This window comes from Peromyscus maniculatus, chromosome 2, assembly GCF_049852395.1.
Source record: "Peromyscus maniculatus bairdii isolate BWxNUB_F1_BW_parent chromosome 2, HU_Pman_BW_mat_3.1, whole genome shotgun sequence".
Lineage (NCBI taxonomy): Eukaryota > Metazoa > Chordata > Mammalia > Rodentia > Cricetidae > Peromyscus > Peromyscus maniculatus.
This window is the reverse complement of record NC_134853.1, coordinates 137738445-137756752: the sequence shown is the minus strand read 5'-3', so window position 1 is coordinate 137756752 and position 18308 is coordinate 137738445. Positions and strand designations below refer to the sequence as shown.

Genomic DNA, 18308 nt, shown 5'->3' with positions numbered 1-18308 from the left:
ATACAAAAAGGAGAATGGTAAGAGCAACCTTAATCTCATAAATTAAGGCTTAGGTAAAGTGGACAGACTCACTGAAAGACACTCAGCACTGAAGTTTATTTAGAAACATTAGATCACCTGAGTAGTCACAAATACTTTCCGTTTCGTTCTTTCTTTGTTTTGAGACAGTCTCTCTATGCATCCCTGGCTGGCCTGGAACTCACCATGTAGACCCTGTTGACCTCCAACTCACAGAGATCCACCTGCCTCTACCTCTTGAGTCCTGGAACTAATGGCCTGTGCCACCACACCCAGCTTAAATTTTTAAAATTTGAATGCATATTAAAACACTTCCACAGCCTGAATTCTAAACCTGTATGGTTAGCTCGTGAACTCCACAAATCAAATAAGAAAGAAATAAACACTGCAAAGTATGTATAAGCTCTCCTAGAAAACTTAAGAACACATAGTTCCCAATTCAGTCTGTCAGCCTAGCACTGGTCTAATACAAAACCAAGAAACTACATTATAGATAGAGAGTTACAGGTTCATATCCCTTGTAAACACACTGAGAGACTCTTAGCAGAATTTTCACAAATGGAATCCTAGTGCATAAGTAGAAGTTAGCCCACCATGACTAAGCAGTGGACAAAGAGAAACTCTGCTGGGAGACAAACAAGTGTGCCAGAATAGATGGAAGTGGACTTCAGAAAGGTGTGATTCGAGGCTCCAGCCTCTGGGTGACCTCAGACGGGTGGGGAGCAGGAGGAGGAAGAGGGAAGAGGAAACGGAAAAAGAGGATGAAGAGGAGAGGAAAGGAAAGGAGAGGAGGGGAGGTCAGAACGGGGAGGGAAAATAAGAGAGAAGGGAGGAAGAGGAGGAAAAGGAGGGGAAAGGAGAGTTTCCTCCATTTCCTAAACACACTGTGTTCAGGGTGTTAATCTCATCTCGGTTCATAGTTTATGATTTTCACTGAGTCTTAGGAATCCTTACCAGATAATTAGCCAAGACCAGCCAGTTAGATGGTACTGCAGCTCACTGTTGGCCCATGCCCCTCATCCACAAGGCAGGCTCCTTTGTGGTAATCATTATTCTGCAACAGTTAATGAGGCCAGACAACTGCTATTCTCTCTTGGAATTACAGTAGGACTCAAGGGGGCATTCGGGAGTCTTCAGACTGGGTCAGAGGAGGGATGTCTATCTGCCCAGCCTTTTGACCACTTGGTTCCCATGGCCATCCTTGCAGACATTCTGAAGTCTCGAAGGGAAGAAATTTCAGTCCCTAATGGAAACTTCCAAGGGATGCCCAGCTCCCCAGTTCCAGGAGCCAAGCCTGAAATGTCTTAGGGGCATTAGACTTCCTGGCTGCATCTTTCATCCAACCCAGAGGCCCTGTGCTGTGTTTGCTGGCATGGGCAAGTAATCCCCAGGGCTTCTCGGGGGCTGGAACTTCACTCTCCAGTCTCATCTGACAAAAGAGCACCTCTGGGTCTGGCCACTGGAGCCCTGCCCTGCACACTTAGGAGAACAGTGGACCTCTCCTGTAGAGCGTCAGTGTGAGCAGAGCAGGATGGACTGCTTCCTCTTGTGACCCACAGACCCAGAGAGAAGAGGCGGCTGCTGCCACAGGAGCGAGGGAAGCTGCTCAGATAGAGCAGGCTGGTCATTGAAGGTGACTGAAGGCAAGGGCAGGGGGTTGGGAGGGAGGGAGTGCTGGGTGAAGATCTTTTCCTCTCTACCAGAAACTCAGAGCCTGGGAAGGAGCAGGGGACACTGGCAGGTGGGGGGTGGAGAACGAATGTGAGCAGGGTGCTTTCCTGGCGAAAGGGCTTGAGGTTATTGCCCGTTCATCACCTTTGCAAGAGGCAGGAAAGCACAGTGGTTAAGCCACTTATGCTGTTCAAGACCCAGGGGTTAGTCCCAGCCCTGGCACTTCGTAGAAGGCAGAGCAGAACTCAGTTAACTAAGAGAATCCTAATGCCGAGATAGGTCTGTCTGATTCACTGCCATTGCCCGGGAGAGGATTAACTCCTACATATCTTTTTCCCTAAGTGAACTCAGTCTTGAACCCACGATCTCTCCAAGCCCTTAACAGGTACTCATTTTTGCTAGATGCTGTGCAACTATCTAAAAGAGACATAGTACATAGTGTCACCCCACAGCCTGGTTGGAAAGACAGTACACACATGAAATAAAGAAGGCCGGACCAGTCAGGTAAGGTTCAGGAGACCCCAAGGAGACTGTGCAGGGCACAAGATCTGGGGAAACACAAAGAACCAGGGAAAGTGCCAGCAGAGCCACCGTGGGAAAGGGTGAAAAGAAAAAGAACTAAGATAGCCAGCTGTCGGAAGTCCCAAATCTCTAGCTGTCCAGACAGGATCCCAGTGCTGGTCATCTTGTTAACATCTTGACTCAGGGGTCTCCCTCGGCTGCTGGAAAGTCATACCAACTTGAGAACCACTCAGAGACACTGAGCAAGGTCCTGAGTTCCATCAGAGAGACACAAGAAAGGGTATGCTAAGTGATGGTGCACCTGCTGGGGTGTGGAAGAGGCCAGTGGGAGGTCTCTGAGATGGTTCAGGTCTGGAGTGTGGCTCAGCTGGAAGGGGGATTCAGGCATCTTCACATTCCCTGCCCTACTGTGGATGTCAAGGTGGTCATTTGCTCTGATTAAACCAATTCTTGTTTCCTGAAAGTCTCCCCTCTCACGGCCCAAGGCTTTGAGCTAGGCTAGGCCACCTCTTACCTTCACACACTTTCCCTACCTGGGACATTTTTCTCCTTTATCCAACTCCTCACACTCCTTGAAGCTCAGAACACGTACGTGTCTCACGTATCTTCTTTTGCGTGTTTAGTCATCTATGCCTGTCTGCTCCACCTCCACCATCATCCCGTGTCCACCAGTCCTCACCCTTGGGTATGCAGATCTGCCCTTCCAAGACTTAGATATGCAGGCATGCCTCTGTATCTCCTCTCCCTGCTCCTCCGTCTACCCAACATCATGTTACCTAAGTTATCAGGATTTATTGATGACCTTCTGTAAATCCGATATATGTCATGGAGTTTCCACTATGGAAGAGATAATACCATTTAATAGATGAAAAGCAAAGGATCTGAGTAGCTCCGTGAGTCAGAAGGTGATAAAGAGGCTGTCAGGTCTGCAAAAGTCTTGCTGGTCCAGTGGTTAGCATGGCTGCCTTTCCAGAGGCTACCAGGTTCAAGTGTGTTGACCCTAAGTCCACATGCTAGGTACCTACCAGTCCTCTGGGCTCACTTCTCAAACTCCTAGAACAAATCCCTGCCCACACAGCCCTGCCCATCTCAGCCCTTCCCTGGTGCTCAGGGCACTGGTATGTTTCCGGGTCTCTAGCTTGATATCAAAGACAACCAAGCTGAAGGAAGCATCATATTTAATACCTTCGGTTTCAATAGCGGTTCTGTGAAGCTCAGAGAGGGGTGTGGAGTCACCCAAGATCACACAGCACAGTGGGGCAAAGCCAGGAGTAGCCATCACACTTCTGATTTCTGAGCGTGTTTCTCTCATACTAACTCCTTTTATTTGTCTCACTTTATATTCTACAAAATGTCTCAACACCATATCCCGCATGCAACTCGCTATAAATCTGTGCTGCAAATGCTTCATCTCCGATTACCAGTTGTGGAGACTGAGACCAACAGAGGGATTGGCCCAAGGTCACATTGCTGGGTAAGTGACTACCACTGGGCCACTCAGGAGAATCTGATTAAATGCTTGGTCCTGGAAAGGCAACAGAAAATCTCACATATCCAAGTTAGGAAACAAAGCCTGAATGGGCCTCAGGGAAGCTGGGAGCAGCAAGACAGAACCCAGGATCACTGCCTCAGATGCACAGGCTGTGAGGTCCCTGTCCTGTGCCAGTCAAATATGTCTTGTCTTTTCCATTTTAAGCCATAATATTTATTAGGCAAATACAATGTTGTCATACTAAGATCATAATATAATGGCTTCAGTTAAAAGCATTTATTTTATTTTATTTTTTTGAGACAGGCTCTCATGTATCCCAGGCTAGCCTTCAATTCACTATGTAGCTGAGGATGACCTTGAACTTCTGGTCCTTCCGTCTCCATCTCCTGATTCTGGGATTACAGGTATGTGCCACCATGCCAGGTTTATGGGTGCTACTGCACCTAGGGCATGTTAGAGAAGCACTCTCCCAACTGAACTACATACCCAGCCCCAAGTATATCTCTAATATGCTATAAAACATTTACATCATCAAACACAATTGTAGCAATTTTGTCTTGAGTTAATTTGCCTAATATTTTCAATCTATTGATAAGATTGCCTATAACCTCATCAATAAATATATGAGTTTCTAAATTAATATATTTTACCTGGATTTGGCTATACCCTAAAGCCAGTAGTAGACTTTCATTTGTTACCCTGTCTGTTTTTAATCAGCTTTTTAAGAACTCCACTGGTCTCCTCCACAGCTTCTGTTCTGCTGTGACCTCTGCGGCTACCGCAGAGCTTTGGCTTGGTAGTACCCCAGGCACCCTGATAACCCAGACAGTCAGACATAATTTTAACCTTCTGCTAGCAGAAGGATCTGCCTACCCACTGGGACCAGTGTGCATCCCTGGTAGACTGAACTGGCAGTGGTCATGGTTCGACTGAGCTCCCTACTGCAAAAATAGCCACTTAACTCCTTGTCTTCCGTGGATGAAGGCGGCTCCCAGGGGCGATCCAGTGAGCAGTCAGATCTCTCAACTCCTTGCCCGATGTCACAGCAACCCTAGCTTTGATACTCCTTCCATCCAGCTCAGCACAGGTTTGACTGCATCATTGGAAGCAATTTGTGTGTGCGGCTCTGCTTTGGTTCCTTCCCTCAGGCCACAGACAGAAGAGCAAAGTGCTCGTCTCTCTGTAACAGCCAGATCACTATGCAGATCCTTAGGAAGGAAAACTACAGCTCAGTGTCCGAGTTTATCCTCCTTGGCTTCTCCGGTGAGTCACAGATCAGAGTGGCCCTGTTCATCTTCTTTCTTCTGCTCTACATGATCACCCTCCTGGGCAATGGCCTCATTGTCACTCTGATCTACCTAGACTCTCGCCTCCACACTCCCATGTACTTCTTTCTCAGTATCCTCTCTTTGGTAGACATGAGTTATGTCACTACCACTGTGCCCCAGATGCTGGTTAATATGGTGTGTCCAAGGAGGACCATCTCCTGGGGTGCTTGCGTAGCCCAGATGTTCATCTTCTTGGTCCTGGGTATCGCTGAGTGTGTTCTCTATGCCATTATGGCCTACGACAGGTATGTGGCCATCTGCTTCCCCCTTCACTACTCTCTACTCATGAGCCGCCTCGTTTGTATCAAGATGGTCACAATCTGTTGGTCCATTAGCATCACTGGTGCACTGGTCTACACTGTCTTCACCATGCGTCTGCCCTACTGTGGCCCCTACAAGATCAACCACTTCTTCTGTGAGGTCCCTGCTGTCCTGAAGTTGGCCTGTGCAGACACATCCTTCAATGACCAGTTGGACTTCATCTTGGGCTTCATCTTACTTTTGATCCCTCTCTCTCTCATCTTGGCTTCCTATGCATGCATTTTTGTCTCCATCTTAAGAATCCGCTCATCCCAGGGGAGACTCAAGTCCTTCTCTACATGTGCATCCCACATCACTGTGGTCACCATGTTCTATGGGCCAGCCATGATGATGTACATGAGGCCTGGCTCCTGGTATGACCCAGAGCGGGACAAGAAGCTGGCTCTATTCTACAATGTTGTCTCTGCCTTCCTCAACCCCATCATCTACAGCCTCCGGAACAAGGATGTAAAAGGGGCTTTTCTGAAAGTGCTAGGAGACAGAGGGACAGCCCAGTGACCCAGGACAGGAAGACTAGATGGAGCTCCTTTGGCATACTAAAGAAATTGTTTCTGAACCACATGAGTTTCCAGCCAGCCAGGAGAGGTTGTGGCCACTCCTAAACAGAAAGTCCCACCATTGTTTGTTAAGTTTTCAGCTTCCTCCAAAGACTCAGTTAAGTACTGGAGGCAAAGGGGTTGCTTTTAAAAGGCTGTCTTTGGAGTTCATGGACATTGCTTTATTTTTTCCTGGACTCTCTCCTTACTTCTAGAAGTCCATGTCAGTTCAGCATGAGCACAGCCAAGTGTTTAACAGGACACAGGCTTTTCTACATATAAAGGAACTTGGGTTTGAAAATGACATGAGGTAGATTATGAAGGTACACAGCCTTGGGCTGCTGTCTGATGAACTCTTTGCCCCTAATATTTGGCACTGCTTTTGGTACTAGATGTCACAAAGTCAAAGCTAGTGTGGTTTTAGATCTATCTGTAAAACTGCTGCAACAAAATCATCTAATCTGAGCTCAGTTGGTGAAAATTACTTTTACTTGGGTGGGTTTAATTTTGAGATTTATTTTTATTATTTTTAAATTTGTGTGTGTGTGTGTGTGTGTGTGTGTGTGTGTGTGTGTGTGTGTGTGTGTGTGTCATATGAGTGCAGGGGTCTGTAGAGGCCAGAGATGTCAGATTCCTTTGGACTTGCATGTGGTTGTAAGCCACCTGATATGGGTGCTGGGAACCAAACTCAGGTCCTTACAAGAGCAATATGTGCTCTTAGCCCTTGAACCATCTCCCTAGCTCTTTGGTCTATTTAAAGTTTATATTTTAATCTCACTTTTGAGAAAATAAATATATATTTAATAAAATTAAAAATATATCTGGCCGGGCGGTGGTGGCACACACCTTTAATCCCAGCACTTGGGAGGCAGAGGCAGGCGGATCTCTGTGGGTTCGAGGCCAGCCTGGGCTACCAAGTGAGTTCCAGGAAAGGAGCAAAGCTACACAGAGAAACCCTGTCTCGAAAAACCAATATATATATATATATATATATATATATATATATATATATATATATATATATATATATCTGTATATCTGTATCTATCTATCTATTTAGCTATTGACGTATAGATGAGAGAGACAAAGGTAGACACACTAATCTTTTGTCTTGCTTTGTCCAATCTACTTTTTCTTTCTTTAAAAAAAGTCAGACAGGGCTAGAGAGGTGGCTCCGTGGTTAAGAACATGGGCTGCTCTTGCAGAAGACTTGGGTTCAATTCCCAGCACCCACATGGTGGTTCACAACTATCTGTAACTCTAGTTCTAGAGGATCTGAAGCCCTCTCCTAGACTCTGCAGGCCCTGCATGCATGTGGTACACAGACATACATGCAGTATGCAGACATACATGCAGGCAAAACACCCATCTACATGAAATTAAAATAAACAAATAATTTTAAAGAAAATTAGACAATAACAAGGTTAAACTGGCTTTGAACAGATTTTCTTTAAATTATCTTTAAACCTTCTGTTAAACTTTTGCTTGGATGCTATTGAATCCAAGAATAATGCATAGAATTATTCTTATATGTGTCAAAAATATAAATGGTAGCAGTTATTAGTATGACTGAGAAGTGCTGAACTCAAGGTCATGTTTCTGTCACCTGATGATGACATCCAGCTCAGCTCATCAACAAGCATCCAAACAGACCAAGTCTTGTTGACCCAGTTCCCTCTTATTGTATATTTATTTCCATTTTTACAGTTTAACCAAGTCTGCATTTATCCACCCAAGATACTCATATATCTTTCTAGATTTATAAACAGAAGTAAACTCTGCAGATTTTAGAGTCAAGGAGGTTGACTAGACATTCCCATATTACTCTTCTAAGTAGTTATAGCAAGTCACAGCTAAAACCACCAGTCCTCGGTGTTCTTCAATGTAATGTTTCTGTCTTATAGATGAAGAGATGTCTTATAGGTGTGAGTGTTGCTTCCTGTTTAATCTGCATTTCCCTACCTGTCTTCCCATGAGATCACTGGGAGAATTATGTAGGGTCCCAGCTCTAGAGTCAGACTTCAGGGTTCAATTCCAGCTGCATCCACAGTAACTCAGCGATGACAGGCAAGTCATCTAACTTCCCCAGGTCCCAGTTTCCTCATCCATAATGGAGAAGGAAACAGTATATGCCTCACAAGTTTCAGAAGGCTTAGATAAGGGGCACATGCAAGGCACCTACAGTGACTGACAGGTGGTAAGTGCTGTTTGCCTCTTTGGATTCCCAGTTTCTTGTTTTGAGTGTAGGTTTTTTGTTTGTTTGCCTGTTTTTGTCTGTTCCGTGCACTGAGAATACCTTCTGAGTCTGTTGCTTGCTTGTTTCTTTGTTTTTTATTACAAAAGTGGTTATTTGCTTCAGACTTTTGTGAAACAAGAGAAACAAAAAGAAGGGAGCCATCCATTGCTACAGACTGGAAATAAAAGAAGGAAGGCCATCCATTGCTACAGACTGGAAATAAAAGAAGGAAGCCATCCATTGCTACAGACTAGAAATAATCACTTAACGTTTTTTAATAACATGCATAAAATTATTAAACAAGTCCTTTCACGAATTTTAAGGTGAAATATTCACTCTGCGTTCTTCTATAACTTACAACAGCCACTCGATGATCTGTTTTTGGACGTTTATACATGTTGATTTATTTTATTGCTGAAGAGCACTCTTTTATAACTTTTACATTATTTATTTCATGAGAGAGAGACTGCTTTTTTCTCACATATTTTATCTTATTTTCCTTTTACAGTTTCTATTTGGAGAAAATATTTTCAAGCTCCCATTCTATTTCTTTAAATGTGCAGCATTCACAAATTATGTTTGATATTTCATTTTTATTTGCATGTGTGTTATGCACGTTTGTATGCATGTTCATGTGTCTATGGGCACATATGTGTCTTCGGATGCACATTTGTGCCTGTGCTATGGTTTTGTGTTCTATCCCCTGTATCACACAAGGACACAAAAGCAATATTCAAGGAGCTGGGGAGACGGCTCAGCAGTTAAAAGCACTTGCTGCTCTTCCAGGGGACGTGAGTTTGGTTCCTAGCACCCATGTCAGGAGCTCACAAAAGCCTGTAGCTCCACCTCCAGGGGACCAGACACCTTCTTCTGACCTCTGTAGGCACTGCATTCACATGTGGCACACACTCACGCGTACACGTACACGTACACATACACATACACATAAATATTTTTTAAAGAATACTCAAGTTTTCCAGAATTAGTAAATATTTCCAAGGCCAAGTACCCATGTATCTCAGCTGGCTCCTCTCATGTCATTGGAGTTTAACCTCAGGACTCTTAGTCTCTTTTACAGCTCTTGGGTGTATTCAAGGTTTTAAAAATAGTTTATCTAGGATCATTGAGATTGTTCAACAGGAAAAAGCACTTCACACATAAACCTGACCGCTGGGGTCCCACCTCCAAACCCATGTATAAGGTAGAAAGAGGGGACCAATTCTATAAACGTTGTCCTCAGATCTCTACACATGCACATCTACATATCTACACACACACACACACACACACACACACACACACACACACACTAATAAATAAATAAAGTTTATCTTATAAATCGTAATTATGTTGGGAGGACAGAGGACAGAGTACTAAAAGAGACGACTGGAAAGGGGGAGGGCATTTGGGGGTCAGATAAAAGCCTGGTTCAAGGGAATCTCCCAGGAATCTACAAGGATGTCCCCCAACTAAGACTCCTAGCAATAGTGGATAAGTAACCTGAACTGGCCATCTCCTGTGATCAGATTGGTGCCTGGCCCAATTGTCATGAGAGAGGCTTCATCCAGCAGCTGATGGAAACAGATGTAGACCCACAGCCAAACATTAGGTGGAGCATGGGAAATCCTGAAGAAGAGCGGAGGGGGGGAGGGGAGAGTGGATTGTAGGAGCCAGAGGGGTCAAGGACACCACAAGAAAATTCACATAATCAACTAATGTGGGCTCACAGGGACTGAACTGACAACAAGGGAACCTGCATGGGACTGACCTAGGCACTCTGCATATATGTTACAGTTGTAGCTTGGTCCTCTTGTGGGACTCCTCTCAGTGGGAGCAGGGACTGTCTTCGACTCTTAACCGGCTTTTGGGAGCCTACTCCTCATACTGGGTCACCTTGCCCAGGCTTAATACATGGGAGGTGCTTAGTCTGACTGCAAACTTGATATGCCATGTTTTGTTGATACTCCTGGGAGATCTGCCACTTCCTGGATGGAGACAGAAGAGGAGGGGATTAGGGGTGAGAGGAGGAATGGAGGAGAAGGAACTGGAGGGGAGGATTGGTGGGGGGGCTGCATCCAGAATGTAAAACAAATAGATGAATTTTTAAAAAAAGAATTCTTCTCTGTTAGGCTCAGAAGAACATGTGACCACACACAAAAATCTTACTCTCTGATAATTTCATGCATGTGTATAGTGAAGGCTGGTAATTTTCACACATACCCTTATCCTCTCTCATCCCCTCCCTCTCCTGCTCCTACTTTGGTGGTTGGGGGGAGGGGTTATTGTTTGTTTGTTTTCAATCCGCTGAGTTTAATTAGAGTTGCTTGCATCACGTAAGTGGGAGTATTTACTGAAATGTGGGTACCCATGGCTATACCACTCAAGAAAATGCCAGATCCTTAACTGCCCAGAGACCCTCAGGGCTGGGTGAGACTTTATAAGCTCCTCCCCCTTTCAGGCTGAAATGGATGAGCAAGCTGCTCAAATGTTCCTTTAGTATTACAATTCCTCTTGCTCATTGGATTATCAACTCTCAGAGTCAAGAAATACTAGTAAATAAAAAGAAACTTTAAAATGTGTTAAAATATCAGCAAAATTTGCTTGGTTTTGATTGGCTTACATTCAGTATATCTTGTTTGTTTCTTTGTTTGGGGCAGAGTCTTACTATATAACCCTAGCTGGCCTGGAATTCACGATGTAAATCAGGCTGGCCTCAAACTCACAGAGATCTGCTTGCCTCACCTTCCAACTGCCTGTGCTTAGTGTGTGCCACCACATCTGGCTATTTTATTTTATTTTTTTAAAGGACGTTATGAGCTCCCTGGTGCAGTGTAGTAGTAAGAGAAAGCATTTCAGCTTTATTTCTAAGTGAACAGAACTACACAGTGTTCGTGAACTTCATTTTTAATTAAATGTGCACTGTTTGTCTTAGTCCCAATCAGTAAGTTTATAGTGTCTGTCTTGTTCAACACAGAATTCCTATAAGTCCCGTTACAGTGCCTGGCATAAACAGGCTCAGAAAGGGACTGAATGAACAATAAACAAGTGCCACACAAATGACTGTGCCAGAGGCATCAAGTGATGAACTACTCTCCCATTGCTAGGTTTGAAATTCCTCTGATGTGTGGTGGCTTAAAGCGACAGACATGATCTCAGTTCTGAGAATCTGGAAGCCTGGTCCAGCTGAGGGGCAGCCTCTGGCTCAGGCTCTTCCCCAAGGCTGAAGTCAAGGCAATGTATCAAGATGTGACTGGAGAAGGGTCTGCTTCAAGTTCAGTCAGTGATGGCTGGCCCATGTCTAGAGTAGTGAGAGCTGGGGATCAGTCAGTGATGGCTGGCCCACGTCTAGAGCAGTGTGAGCCGGGGATCAGTCAGTGATGGCTGGCCCATGTCTAGAGTAGTATGAGCTGGGGATCAGTCAGTGATGGCTGGCCCACGTCTAGAGCAGTGTGAGTTGGGGATCATTAGTATGTGCCTCCTTTATCTGCAGCTTGCTTTCCACAGTCCCGTGCGTGTGTGTGTGTGTGTGTGTGTGTGTGTGTGTGTGTGTGTGTGTGTGTGTGTGTGTGTGTTTAAATGGAAATTTTAAGAAATAAACGCCTGCTCTGCCTCAGGTAGGATGTGACTCATCCCTGTGTCCAGAGTGTCTGCCCGGTATGTGTTGCCCATCCATCATGTACAAGCTGTGAACAGCCTCTGGAAGACTATGGGGCTGGCACATTCCAAGCTGAGTGGAGTCGTAACATGGGCACGTGTTCATTGCTGTCCTCCTCACAATAACCCTTTCTGCTCAGCTAAATTGCCTTCCCTTTATAAAGGAGGCTGGCAGAGAGACAAGCTGTCCTGCCTCACTGCCACCCACTGGGAGGCTAAACCAATTCCCAAATCTTGTGTTTGCCCTTCTGCACTCTGGGTTTCTCTTGTTTCTGCCAGTTTTGGACTCTGCAACTCTTCCAGGGGTTGACGTTTGCCAGGATGGCTAGAAACACTTGAACTCAATCTTCACTCACAGGTGTCTATATACCACAAGGACTGTGGGTGTTTAATGAGAAGACGGACATTGCAGATATGGAGTTGAAGTGGGTCCCATGCTGTCTTGTGAACAGAAATCATGCTTCGTTTTTCAGGTTGTCTTTAATGAAGAGCAATGGAGTTTAGTTACTCACATGGCAGATTGTATTCAGCTCTTTACTTGTAGAAATCATTCACTATCTTTGCTTTTTTACACTCCATTTTGATTTTTGATGTTTCTCTGTCACCAAATTTTATATCAGGAAAAAAATGTCCATATGTTTATCTGTGTCTTTGGCTAGGAAATTATTCTTGGCACATAGACAGGACTTGAGAGGATACAGGCCGTGGGGAGCAAGCTGTAAGGTTGAGAACGGGCTATGGACCTGAGCCAGCAGACACTACCGTAAGACGGGCCTACAAAGCTCCAGGGAGCTTCAGGGATGGAGGTTTACCCACGAGTCCCTGACCTAGCCAAAATTCTATTCTAACCCTTTCCTTCCCAAGATGGTTTGCACCAGGGATAATCCCGCTCGGGTTCTGTTCACATCCAGCTTCCTTCTGCCCTCCAAGTGTACCCTATGTTCAGGTATACGGTCCATTGACTGGGGCTTTCAGCACAGGTGACAACAATACAAACAGTGGTCATGGGGAGGGAATACATGGCCGTGTTTCCTTTCTCTGGATCTTTGCACTCTGTTCCCTGTACTCAGTCTGCGCTTCTCTTCCTTCTGTGCATAACAAATTCCCGTTCATTTTCCAAGATGCAGCTCAGGCATCACCTGTCCAATGAACTCTTTCCTTGTCTGTGGGGGAAAAGTCAATGGGACCCTCTGTGTCATTACAGAAGCCCATGTATGCCCTTCGCCAGGCCCTCTGGGCACCTGTATCCCTCTCCATTCTCCAGCCAGTCCTTACATTCACCATGAGCAGAGCTAGGGGGCCAAGTCTTGATCATCTTTGGTCTCTAACGCTGATCCACCTTTGGTGCATATAAATGCTTCTAGAACCAACCAAGTGACCAGTGAAACCACAGCAGAGAGGAACATGGAAAGTGGTACTGCAAGGCTCTCGTGAGGAGGGGAGGTAAGCATGGAGCTGATGTCAGGGAGGAGATGCAGAGGGCATGAGCGTAGACACAGGAAAGGAACGGCCACCTGTTTGCAGGGGAAGGCTTCCTAGACCAGAGCACAGTGGGCTGGGGTTGGGGGTGTGCACAGATGTCTTACAGGCTGCATGCCATGGCAGGGCAGCCAGGGCTGAGGAACCAAGAGGAGTGGGGCAAATACAGGTGGTTCCGGCTGCCCAGAGTGGAGTGCCAATCAAAGAACTAGGCAAAATGGTGGTACTGGAGAGCTGGACAGGAATATGCCCAGGAAGGGCTCTGGCCACCCACAGAGGAGCTGAGGTTGTCTTCTGTACATGGGAATCAGTGAAGGTTTCTCATCGGGGGAGGAACAAAGGCAGGGGTGTATTAGAAAGACGGCTGAAGCGGCTGTGTGGACACTGATGGCCCACGGCTTTATTGTGGAATTTAGGCCCTGCTGCTGAGAAGGGAGGAGACCTAGAGTCTCCTGACTGCTTGAGAACTTGGCAGGCAGGGAAAGGGAAATCCATGCTGGCCACCTCACAAATGGCCCCTGGGCCTCTGAGAGCCAATGAGTTTCTCATGCTCAGAAAGGATGGAGTCTGCCATTTCTGTTGCTATCAAGTGAGTATGGGCTTCTCCCTACCCTTTGTCCAAAGACCTCAAAGGTGAGTGAGCATTCCAAGGTTCTCCCTGCTGTCTCACTCTGACTCAATTGCAAGATGAAAATTCTTTTCAGTTTCTATCTTGAATCTGTGCCCAAGTTTCTGACCCCACCCCACCCCACCCCTGTGCTTCTCAAAGGGAAGGGAAAAGTTGTTCACCAAGTGGCCCGAAATGTCAGGACACAAGGGGCTGAGACCTGAGGGGCCACTGGATAGTTTAAGACCCTCACGGACTCCCTGCTTTATAAGATTAAGATTAAGATGCACAAGCATTCAAGGTTCCAGAGTAAATGCAATTACTTTCTATGTGACTATGTGAGTGTTTAAGAACTGTAGCTGATTACTGATAATAAAAACCACTCATCTACTAGTAATGTTAGTTTTGCATGGTCCCTGTTTTCGAGCCCATAACCTTTGCTGTTGAGTCTACAATATGCCTGTAGACTAAGAGAGCTCAAGGACCCTAGACATTTTGCCTCCTATCCTAATGGGTTGAAAAAAGCCATGGGTACATCACCTGGCAGGGAGAAAGGGCAATGTCTTCTCTTGTGTTGCCAGAGCTCCCAGAGTGTCTCCTGATTTTTTTTTTCCTGAAGGAGGAGCCACTGGGTCAGCCCTGGTCTGGGGGCCTTGCCTGAGCCTAGCATCAATGTCCCCAGTATCCACCACCCTGTGCCAGCTGAGTCTCAAGCCATCCTAGAACCCAGAAGAAGGAGTGGCCCGGGTGTCACTAGGGAGGGAGATTCCTCAGAGCCCAGTGCCTCTCCCTCTGGCTCAGAGATGGCTGCTGGAACTGTCCTGTCTGGATCCCTGGGGCCAAGTGCCACTCAGGAGTGGCCTCCAGAGTCTGATGGGGCACCGCCCACACCTTCTTTCCTGCAGGACTATATGCTCAGGACAGGAGTGTTCCCAGTCCTCCTGGAGAATTGGCAGCTGCTCCATCCCAAGCTGTGCTGCCCAGGAGCTCCAGGTAGGAGTCCAGGGCAACCTACGGTTTCTGCTGGCCGACTGGCCGTGTGTGTTTGGTTCTGCCCCTTTTCCTGTCTGTGTGAATGTATGTGGCTGCCTGTCTCTGCCTCCTCTTCCCTCTGAGTCTGTCTATTGCCCTCCATCCCCAGGCCTGTCCTCCCAGCCTCCCGCTTGCTGGCTTTCACACACTGTCTACTACCCTCGACTGCTACTTCCCTTTGCTGGGCCTGTGTCCCCCATCTCTCCCTCCTGCCCCTCTAGGGTTCTCTGCCTGGGTCTTGAGTCAACTCTGTCTGCCTTTCTGTCTCTCTGAATGTCTTTCCTGGGTTCTCTGTGTCTCTAGCTTCGCCTGTAGGACGGTCCTCTCCTTCACCTAACTCCTAGACATCTCTCTTCTTCCAGCACCCTCTCAGATTCTCATGGCTTTTCTCCTTGTGAGTCTCCTGCTAGGGTCTGGTCCCCTGCATCCTCGTCCATGTCTGCATCTCTGCCCAGCCCTCCCCTATCTGTAGCCCCCTGCCTGCTCCTGTATTCTTCGTCTAGCCTTGAACTCTTTCCTCCTCTTTCCCCTCTTTCTACTTTCCTAGACATCTCCCCCGGTCTCTGCCTTAATTTTCATCTTAGAAACAACCATTCACAACTCTCAGCTCACTGTCTCTGTGTCTCTCTCCCTGACAGCCTGTGCAGTCTCAACACCCTCATACTGTGCCTGCTCAGCGTCTTGACGTTCTTTCTTCCTTCTCCATCCTCCCTTCTCTCTCCTTTTGTTTGTGTGCCTTCTTCGGTCCCTCCAGAAGTCCCCTGTAAGGTCTTAATGTCACTGTCCCTCCTTTAGCCTGTGTTCCTCTTTTTTTAAAAAAAAAAATACCTGTTTTTACTTTGTGTGTGTGTCTGTGTCTGTGTCTGTGTGTCTGTGTCTGTGTCTGTGTCTGTGTGTCTGTGTGTCTGTGTGCAATAGAGGAAATGGCTGGTATCAGGGAAGAGGGGAGAAAACACATTTAGAACCAGACATTATGAAAGTCAACATTCTCTCTGTAGATAAGACACGATGACCCGCTGAGAGTGTGAGCCACAAGTGGCAAAGTCAGCTGTCATCCCAGCCTGCATTGCAGGAGAGGCACTAGAGACGAACACAGGGGTTCGCAGTAAAAACACAGACAACCCTCTGCTTTCCATTCCTTCATGGCAAGGGACCAAGGCTAGCAGACCCAAGCACCAGCCAACTCCAGCCTAGAGAGTCATCCTCCACCAAACCTTTGCAACCACACAATTCATCTCTCTTCATTGACAGCAGCTCATCAACAAGCCTAGATGTGACAGAGTCAAAATCTGAGCCTAAGAGAGGCCAACCAACCAGGCCTAAGACCCAAGGCAAACCAGCCAAAGAAAGCGAGAGCCGAAGCCAGTTCCCAGGCAAGCTCCTCACGGGGGCAAGCAGTCCGAGACCTGTCACTTGTATCCTCGCTTTCTGGGCTGGGGGACAGTCTGCTTTATGCTCACTGTACTCACTGGCTTTCTACACAGCTCCAGTCCAATCACTCCCCATCTCTGGGCTTTGGTAAAATGAGGAACTTGCATTAGCAGTGATCAAACTGAGATTCAAGGAGTGCCTTACCTAGTAAGAGGAGACACGTGGGGCCATGCTTGTCTGGAGGAGGGGAGATGGGATGCTGCATAGCTCATAAGTTTGAATAAGAAAAAAAATTCAAAAGCTCTATAAAAATTGAGGATGTATAACTCTGAATATTGGAAGACTTTAATTAAGCCTCATAGCAAATGCCCACCCAGGCCAGTGGGCATTCCCAGTTGTGTTGTCAGGGGGCAGCCAGGCAAGAAGTGACAGTCCCCTCCTTTCCCACACCCATGTGCCTGCTTCAGCCTTAAGTGGACTCTTAAGGAGCAGTCACAGAAGGCATCTGGTGAGAGCTGGCACTTGGGTTCTTGGGGCCCCTGTCCCCCATCCCAAGTCCAACCTGAGGCATGAACAGAAAGTGTTAAATGTCCGTGCAGTTCAGCAGAGGGTCCCCAGAAAACTAAAGGAAGCTTCCACCAGTTTTCTCCAGTCTGATTGTCCCCAGCCATCTATCTGATCTTCCACTCACTTACCCACCTTTTCTTCAGCTAAAATTTTCTGAAGATAGGCTGGGTATGGTGGTATATCCCTTTACTCCCAGCAGAGGCAGGCAGATCTCTGAGTTCAACGCCATCATGGTCTACAGAGTAAGTTCTAGGACAGCCAGGGCTACACAAAAAATTTGTCTCAAAAAATATAAATCAGATAAAAATTTCTGAAGATTGTGTAACAGTGATCATAGCAGCACATAATCTTAGCACATCGCTAGGACAGAGATGATAAATCCATATGCTATAGGGGCTAAGCAGGCAATATCAATTCATGAACCTAGTCTATAAAAAAAATAAGAATTGAGAATAGGGAAGTGCACACCCTATTCCAAAGGAAAGCCAGAGATACTTCTTTCCAGGCTGTTTCTGAGTGTAGAAACAAGGGCCGAACAAGGCCAGGTCTAATATGTGATCCTGAAGGTCCAGTTTTGTATGTATAAGTTCAACTGTTTAGAAACATTAGCAGTTAATTAAAAAGTAAAAACTAGACAATCCAGACAAAATATGTCTATAGCTTATATACAGCCTGCAGGATCCCATTAAATGGCCTCTGCCATGCAATTTTAGCCTGAGACATGATGATTCTTTGTTCAATTTTTTAAAATAAAGTCAAGATAGTTTCTGGAGAGATCATACTACATGTCTCTGTGATGGTTCACAAAGCAGACAGTTGGCAGGAAGCTAGGGAACCAGGACATCCCATGGGTTCCGTTATGACTGGGTATGGAGGCTTGTAGAGATGGCTTAGCTGGTAATGTGTTGGCCATGCAAGTCTGAGGACCTGAGTTCAAGCTCCAGAGCTCACATTCCAGCCAGGTGTGGGGCAGGGGTTAAGTGTGCTTGTTGCTTTAGCAGAGGATGCAAGTTTGGTTCCAAGCACCCACATGGGAGCTCACAACTTCTTGTAACATTAGCCCCAAGGAACATGATACCTTCTTCTGGCTTCTGTGGGTACCTCCATGCATGTGGCGTACACACACACACACACACACACACACACACACACACACACACACACACCCTTTTTTTTTCAAGATAGGGTTTGTCTGTGTAGCTTTGGCTGTCCTAGAACTTGAGCTCACAGAGATCCTCCTGCCTCTGCCTTGTGCTGGCATTAAAGGTGTGTGCCACCACCACCCAGTCACATACAACCTTTTAAATCCTAATGGTGATTTTAAAAAACAAAACTCTTTAACACGAATCATGTAAAGTCTCGACCCTGATCCTAATCTTTATCCATGTAAGATTCAGTAACTTCTGTAGTCCCAAGACAAGATGGAAAGTAGGGGGAGTAGCAGAGGGACACGAGGCTGTGTTGGGAGAAGTGG

At 46.3% G+C, this 18308-nt stretch overlaps 1 protein-coding gene across 1 annotated transcript; it reads left to right on the top strand.

Moving 5' to 3' along the window:
- The first annotated feature begins 4902 nt into the window (after positions 1–4902).
- Positions 4903–5850, top strand: LOC102925450 (olfactory receptor 2A12-like). The gene has a single exon (XM_006994091.3). The coding sequence runs from the start codon at positions 4903–4905 to the stop codon at positions 5848–5850; it is 948 nt and encodes a 315-aa protein (XP_006994153.1).
- Positions 5851–18308: the final 12458 nt, after the last annotated feature.